This window comes from Chaetura pelagica, unplaced genomic scaffold (assembly GCF_000747805.2).
Source record: "Chaetura pelagica isolate M959 unplaced genomic scaffold, ChaPel_1.0 scaffold453, whole genome shotgun sequence".
NCBI classification, from domain to species: domain Eukaryota; kingdom Metazoa; phylum Chordata; class Aves; order Apodiformes; family Apodidae; genus Chaetura; species Chaetura pelagica.
This window is the reverse complement of record NW_009952879.1, coordinates 2,179,681-2,188,184: the sequence shown is the minus strand read 5'-3', so window position 1 is coordinate 2,188,184 and position 8,504 is coordinate 2,179,681. Positions and strand designations below refer to the sequence as shown.

The 8,504-nt window shown below is 41.3% G+C and overlaps 1 protein-coding gene across 1 annotated transcript in view; it reads right to left on the bottom strand.

Moving 5' to 3' along the window:
• Positions 1–8,504, bottom strand: part of ADAMTS17 (ADAM metallopeptidase with thrombospondin type 1 motif, 17) — a 169,856-nt gene that overhangs the window by 112,357 nt on the left and 48,995 nt on the right. The window contains exon 6 of the mRNA XM_009995309.1: positions 155–260. Within this exon, the coding sequence (XP_009993611.1) occupies positions 155–260 (106 nt within the window). The remainder of the gene's footprint in view (positions 1–154; positions 261–8,504) is intronic.

Below are 8,504 nucleotides of genomic sequence, written 5' to 3'. Positions count from 1 at the left end.
TTTACATAAGCCTCCTAAAAATTAAGTTACTTATCCATCTGCTAATTTACAAAATAATAACAAACATGCCCCACTAGTGATTTTGCTTGTATGGCTTTAAATAAACATGCATTAGTGGCATCAGTAAAGAAAAAACAGAAGGACAAGCTCTTACTTGTGCCCAAGTTCATGTGCAATCGTAAATGCCAGATTGAGCCCATTGTCTTCAGCAAGAACACACTTCCTCTTGGCACTGCAGACACCTCCCAGGTAAGCAATTCCTGCAAGAAGAACAAAGAGAATATTCCCATCATAACCAGTGAAATAGCTCATTCACACAAAATATACAGCAGTAATTAAATCAAAATGGTAAAAATTAATAGAGCAGTTTGCACACAAAATAATCTATTTTATTCATCATTCTATTGAAAAGTCAGTCTAGAATTTTGTCAGACAGGAAGCAAGCCAAACACACTCACCTTCACTGCTTTAATTGAAAAATATCTTTCACTGTCTCAAAAATATATTTCACTGACTCAAAAATTCATTCAAGCCTGTTTGCATGAGCAGCACAAATGCTGGTAGGCTGAAGTCAGAAAGCAATTCAGACGTTACTGCATGAAACTTCAGCTATGGAAAAACAACCATCCTCATATGGCCTTCCTGCATCCAGACTGTCCCCTGCAAGAAGTGCCATTGTACTTGGAAGTGCTGTGATGGTACCATGGGCCATGCACAGGAGAATTTGCTGATGAGACTTTGTTTCACCTGCCACCTAGAAACCACAGTTAAGCCATTAGGAGTTATGCCCAAAGGTGGAAGGCAAAGACAGCCCAAAGCTGTCTCTGTTTCTAAAAGTCCTCCACTGCTAAGAGAGCACCTCTCAAAAGCCACACAAAACAGCTCAAGTGTGCCTACAAACACCAACATTTCCAGATAGTATGCAGCAACCTAAATACTGAATTCATCCTGCTACTACACACATCCTTCTGCCATGCTGGAAGAAGGGCAAGTGGAAAGATCTTCCACAAATGCATTTTTTTTATTTTGCACAGCAGGTATATATGCCTACGTTTATAAGAAAACAAGAAATCAACTTCCTCACTGTAATACTGTTCCTACAGAGGGGCAGCTAGGATCTGCCTTTGTTGAGTAGACCATAACTTTATTTTTTTCTGCTGACAAGAGTTGACAAAGCTGTTGATCACAGTGCAAATGGTGTAAAGGTTCAGACCTGGAAGAAGGACAGTTCTTCTATGAGTTTTGACAACAATATAGATAGTTATTGCTGGGGGGATTCTGGATGCAATGAAGGGATGGGCAATAGCTTTTTAACTCAGCACTAGCAGGAGAGAGTGAAGGCAGTGCAAAAATTAGTCACTAAAATGTGCTTACTTCAGAAGTGCTGGCTGTGGAAGGCCAGATCCATACCACATGCAAAAAATAAAATCAAGATTTAATCTTTTAAAATCAATGCCCATAGAAGGCTGGATTTCTTCTTAAAGTAACTTGCTTTTTTCTGGCAGGACAGTCATAAGGATGTCAAGGAATTGCCCAGGAAGGGTATTCTGGTTGCCTTTCAGCACTTCTAGGTACAGCTAACAGCAATGACCAGAGCAGGATTCTTGCTGGTTCCTTCTAATAAACCTGATTATTCCACTCTTATCTTCCATTTAATCAGTGCGAATACATATCTCAGTTGTATCTGACAAATGAGGTTTTAACTGAGAAGCAACTATGGCATCTCCAGCTCAGTGGTCCATCCAGCAAGCCAGTTTAGCCTGCAATGATTCATGCTAATTTCCTTCTGCTAAATTTCATCAGATGAGGCTGAGTCAATGTTTGCTGTCACTTGGAGATGGAAGGAAGCAATATTTCCATGTTTGGGAGATGTGTAGCAAAATAGCCTAGAGTTCTGTCAATATATTAGAAGAGGTTAAACATCAATTAAAATGTCAAATACTTTACCCCAAATGGTAATTCTTCTGAGGTCTTTGTTTAGCGGTTCTAATCCCCACTGAAACTGACGGGCTGTAACACTTCTCTGTGCTAAAAGCCTCGTGATTCAAAGGTGGAAAACTAATTATTAAGGATTTGTACACCAGAAAAAGAAGTGACTGTGGCTCAGTTACTGACTCTTAGTTACCTTATTCTTATTAGTTATTTTCAATTCTTAATGTGAATCCTGTGTGGTCATTTTATAATATTTGCAATGACCAATTGAAAAATGTAGACATTTAGGTAGCCACGTTTAGGCAGTGGCTTTCCTCAGGGACAAAAATCCTTCTCTTTCCAGATACACTAATAACTGCCAGCAATTACCTACAAATCTATTTTTAATATCAAAAAAGGTCAAGCAGGAGCATCAATGATAGAGGAAAAAGAAAGCCAATTACTATTTTTACTGTTACCAAGTGTGAGGGTTTTTTTCCTTTCTCTCATGAGAAATTGCATAATTACAGTCCATAACTTCTGTGCTTGGGTTTGAACATGCACAGCTATCTACACTTCTACAGCAAACCCTAGGACACAGGCAACTGTGTAAACTCAGATTTATCCAAAAAGTTGTCATACAAAAACAGTTTGCAGCTGTAGGCCTTTCTGCCAGCTAATGAGCCCTCTGCTAGCAATATCTCTAAGGGGAATGATTATTTTTATCCTACCAGCTCAGCTAGGCATTAGGATATTACATACTTGCCACAGTGATAGCCAAGGCTGGAAGAAGACATGTTCTAGTGCGTGGGTTCACATTTCATCCTATTTGAAACACCCGGCGCTTCCTTCTGATGACCATGGAATATTCACTCAGCAAGTGGTTTATCCAGGTACTCCAGCTTTCAACTCTCTAATGTCTTGTTTTCATTGCACTCCTAATACTTTAATCTCTTCTTTTGCCAGCCACCTCTGGATACAGAACTTTTACTTGATTAAAACTTGGCCAGCTTTCCTCTTCTCAATGTATTTGCTGTTGGGAAGGGAGCCAGGCTTGAAGTCCTGAAGTCTGCTTGGCACAGATGGAGACTCACTGCATATCCACATGCACAGAGCAAACCTCCCATTCCCTACCATGACTAGTTTGGTGTTGAGCTGATGTTTTCCTCATCCTCCCACGACTTTCAATCTGTGCAGCTCACACACTGCCATCAGTTACACTCCTGTAAGCCTCTCTTAACATCCTACATAAGTAAAATCAGGAAATCCTAGAAATTATTCATGCTCTGCCCTTCCGTTCAATTGCAATAATACATTTGACAGAGATGCCCTGCCTGTATTTACACATCAAGTCAGTCACCAAGGGAATCTTTCAGTGCCTATGATACTTAAAAATGAAAAACACTTTTCCTTTCTAGATAGTTTACATACAGAAGGTTCAAAAATTAAAACCAAACAACATTAAAAAAGAAGTACCCACTGAACTACCTCCAAGATAGGTAATAACACAATCCCTGTTCTACAGCTGCATAAAAAGAGGTCCCAAGAAGTCAGTGGTATCTGGATGAAAAAAGAACAGTACCCATGAAAGGACCCTCCCCTGCATGTACAGCCCAGAGAGGCAAAGGTTACCATCACTACTAAGCCTGTAGTTCCAAGTTTGGTTTACAGGGATATTCCAGAAGAAGCTAACAGGGTGACCTGTTCTTTTTTTTTTTTTCTTTTTTTTTTTTTTTAATGAGACTGTGCTAATTCAAAGCCAGACATGCAATTTTAGGGGCACAGATCTATTTGGCTTAATGCTGGATAGCCTTTTAGATGCCAATTTATGTAAATCTTGCAGTAACAACATGCTTTCCATTAGAGTTTAATATTCACGCATGGAAACCGTTTTCCTTAGCAATAATATTCATTGTCACTGTATGTAATGAAAACCACACTGGAAACAATAGGCTCATTATGAATCACAAATACAGGAATTACGGTACAACCATCCAAAGCACAGGAGACAGGAGCAGTCAGGTATGAAGTTAACAATGATGCCAAGTGCTGTACCCAGTGCAAGTCACAATATTTTAACTCAAGAGTTTATATAGGAAGAGTTCCTGAAGCGATGGACCATCTGATGGAATGGGCTCCCAGGCACTGCAACCAGTCAGCCATAGCCTATTTCAAACAGGCCACTCAACAGGAATGTCCTTGCTTATAAAGGGAATGTGAAATACGAAAGAAGCTCAATCTGTATGTTCCCGAGAAAGAAATCTACCCTGGTAATAGGGATGCCATTTTCCCTCTCTTTCTACCTCATTAAAGGACAGGTGTGTTATGTGTACAACTTCTTTTAGCTGGTGGAGGAAAGTAGTGGAGGAAGTAGCTTCCAGCACTGATTTCTTTGAGCATTGGTAAACCCATGCCATTTCTGCAGGCAGAAGATCTGGATTATGGGAATCCCAAGAAACCTCTAGCCAGGGACATGTGAGGTCCACTCCTATGACTCTTCAGCACACATTTGTTTTTATACAGTTTTCAAACTGGTATCCAAGTCCCCATATATACTCACTGAAAAACTGGCAAGTACTGCGTCAGAAAAATGACCTAAGACCCAACACTCAACTGGTAGGATCACACAAGGTCACCACTACTGAGAATACACATCAGGCCATGACTTACTGTACCTAGCCAACTTGATGCAAATGTGCCCATCATTACAGAATCCTCTTCACTGGAGAATCTACCTCATCCTGAATTCAACATGACCTCTATAAAACTCTGTTCCTTGCCTCCCAGCCCGCAGAGCTGCAGCACGCTTTCCCAGAACTCAGTGTACTCTGTGGCTCGACACCTCCCCTACGGGACTGACTCTTGTCCTGTAGTGCCCAATAAAATCTTCTTCCTTGTAACTCTGAAAACACTGTCACTTCCAGTATACACAACTGCTGTCAGAATCCCAAAAGCCCAGCAGGAAAAATAAATAGCTGAAGCACAAAGCATAGTTGCTATCTAAATCTCTTGATTTTCATGACACACACCCCGAAACACTAACTAATAAAATCTCTCCCTGACAGTCACAGTACTAGCTGTGATGTTTCCAGAGTTGATAATGCCACACTCCTCAGAACACAGGGTCCTAATAGCACAAATTAATGAAATACACAATCTCTTTTATAGGGAATATTTTTCAGACTAGAGGGAACACTTAAAGATATTTAGTACTGAAATACTGCTACAGCACCCAAGGGTCAGCAACTGGCTCCGGATAATGTTTCACAAGACCAGGACTTGAACTGTAAGAGCCAGATTCAACCATGTGCCTCAATCCTTGTGAAATGACTATGGTTCATGTAGATACACCCAAATCTTAGCCCTGGAACACTGAAGCTCAAAAGAACTTTGCAGGTGACTCTTTCAGCACACACCAAACTCTGCACAGGAATGTGCAGCCCCCATTTTCAAACAGATTAGCTGACATCTAACCAGGGTGTGTCTACACAAGCTTCCCTACTCGATACCTTTCTGATCAAAAGGCTTTTGTGAGGCTAGACCTCTTCATGCCTGTAAACCTGCAAAGAAAGCAAAACTCTGCAAATCATTAGAGCTTAAAGGATTGCTTTTCCTATCTTTGCTATCTTTTTTCTGTTTAATTACTCTGCAGGACAGCAATTAATGTAACATGTGGAATCTCTTCCCCAGCATGGCCAACTCTCAGCTTTAGCTTTTAGTCCTTCTACAAGTTTTTGTGTTTCCCAGAAACCTTCCCATGGTTTTACAAGTTTAATGGATTAATTTATCTGCTTCTTTACTAACCTGCCTACACGTAGACATCCAGGAGCCTTACTCTAGTGCTACCTGGATTTACACTGCACTAATTCACTGGTTTAAGTACAAGGGTACAAGGGGCTGCCCAGGCAGCTGAAAAAACCCTAGAGACTGAGACTTTTCATGACTAGAGGCACAGCTGTCCTCACCCAGGCTAGTAAAAGGTCACTGCTGATACCAACCACATTGAAATTAAGAAAGCTGACAGATAAATTTTAACACCTTTTTGGCCTAGAAGATGCTTTAACCAAGACCTACAAAAACATGCCAGACAGGCTGCCAACACTGCATGATACCAGGAAAGAGCAGGCAGCCTTTGAAAAGCTCCAGAGGTTTTGCACAGGCATCTTTGAAAACCACATTCCCTCCCAATACAATTCCACAAGGATTTGTGATCACAAACATAAATATTAACCACACTGACCATACCTGAGGAGAGGTATGTCATTCACAGGGATTCAAGGACAGCTAGAAACAACTATACTGGTTAGCCTCATAAAGCAGCTATGCATCAGGAGTGACATGGGTATCACTGATCTTGCCTTGGAGCAAGGGAATGCACTAAAAAAACACCTGAAGTTCTTTCTAGCCCTAATTTTCTAAGCTTTTACGATGAAGTGCTGGGATCTAAGACCTCAGCAAAGGAGATAAAAAGAAATATCCTGTTTTTTTGACATCTGCTCTTTGTTCAGCATGACATCCTCTATGCCATTAACATGGCTCCTCCCTTTCAGCAAACCATTGCTTCCCAAGATGACAGCACATTAATAAATCCTCTCCATCTAACATGACATGAGGAATGACTTAATTAACTGAAGCAGAGGAAGCAGGGTATCATCTACATGTTTACTCTACTTTGATATGCTAACAGCCACATTCCAGAGAGCTTCTCCCTCATACTCCCCAGCAACAGGAGCCTGGGCTGCTGCTCAACACAGATCTCAAACAGGCAAAAACACAGTTCCTTTCTGCATTCCTGTTTCTCTAGTTAAATATGAAGTTTTGGATATATGGTCCAAATCAAACCACCATTCCTGAATGTAGATTCCCAAACTCTGGCAGCTAATTCACCATCTGTTTAGAGACATCATTACATAGTGCTGAAAGTCTCCATGCTCATGCACACACATAAAAATACATGGGCTTAATTGCCCAAAGTAAGATACATTGCAACAGTTGTACTTCTTTTAAGAGGAAAGGCAGGGGAAGAGCTAGGTGAGTCTGAGACATATCCTTCAGTGAGCAGGAACTGATCAACTGCATGAGTCAACCCATAGTGCTGGGTGGTATACAGAAGCCTGGCATCATTTAAATTTAGTGAACAAGGGGAAAAGACAGATGGGAAGAGATTGGGGATCGAGAGGAGACCATGACAGAAATGTAGCAAATGGAGATGAGTTTTCCAGAAGTCTTCAAGAAACATGACTTTGATCTCGTAAGCAGCAGGGAGCCACTTCTGTAGTGGGCAAAGGTCAAGAAGGCAGGAGGTAAGATCAGAAGGGAAAACGAGCTCCCTGAGAACTTCTGTGTGTACTTAGTGCTGGAGAAAAATGGATCTATAGCCCTGGGTCATGTATTTCTAGCATCACAGGTTCACCTGAGGAAAGGTAGGAGCTGGAAGGCAACAAGGCTTAGTGAGGACACTGAATTCAGGCAAGAAGGCCTGTGCCTTAGTGTGGGCAAAAATGGCACGTGGCGTAATGAAATGGTATAAAAACAAGCAACGGAAATCAGTGGGATACAAGCTATTGAAAGAGAGAAGCACAGAGGACAAGGTTTTTCAAGTGTATTTTACACCAAAAGGGAATCAGATGCAGCAAAAGTCAGGAGAGATTTGATGCTTTTGAAAGACTACAGGAACATGTGACTGTGAATTAAAAAAAACCAAAACCCACCATCAGCAACTCTGATACCAAACTGTAAATCAGGATTTGGATTCTGGCCCTTGAGAGTCACTCCTGCCTGAGACTTGAAGGCATTCGGATTTGAACATCTTCTGTTGGCTTCATTTTGTTAAGTGGATGTAGACTGCTCTGCAAAGGTAAACCTGCTGGTCCTTCTACAACCTGTTGGAGAATTAAGCAGGATCTTCCCTTTCCACATGCATGCAAATATTGGCATGATAATATGCAAAAGACAGGCAAACTGCCAAGGCAACAGGAGGACTCAGTGCTGGGTTCAGCATTTGTGGAGCTTTCATCTTGCTTTCTTGGATGAGTTCTGTGACTTGCAGTTTTGAATTTGTCAGTTTCTCCCTGCAACTCATCCGAGCTTCTGCTTCAACAGAGGGCCCGAGTTCAGAGAGAATGAAAGGGAATGAAGAAAAAGATCAAACCAGAGCTTTTAATGAGACTGCTAAACAAAGAGGAACATGAAATTCAGCAGCAGGGATCCTGAAGCCTTTTAATTCCTCAGTATCTCCCTTCCAGAATGAAGAGACAAGGTCAGACTTGGCAATAAATCAGAAAAAATATTTGGAGTCTCTGTACCAAAAAGCATCTGCTTTAAGAGCTAACAGTCAGGGTCCAGCACTCAGTTCCAGTTGTTCTTTCTTGTAATTGCAAACACAAAGAGACTCATGAAGCTACTCAAATACATTTTAAAAATCCTTTAAAAGTTTCAAGAGCTTTACTGAGCCATGCCTAGCTCAGCCTGCTGTGGTGTTGGTCAGGGAGTGGGTTCACGAGCAAGAATCAGTTCTGCAATCATTAAACAACATTCAGCAACGTTCCATGAACAATGCTCCAGTGTCTGGAGAGTTTCAGCACAGTCTGCTG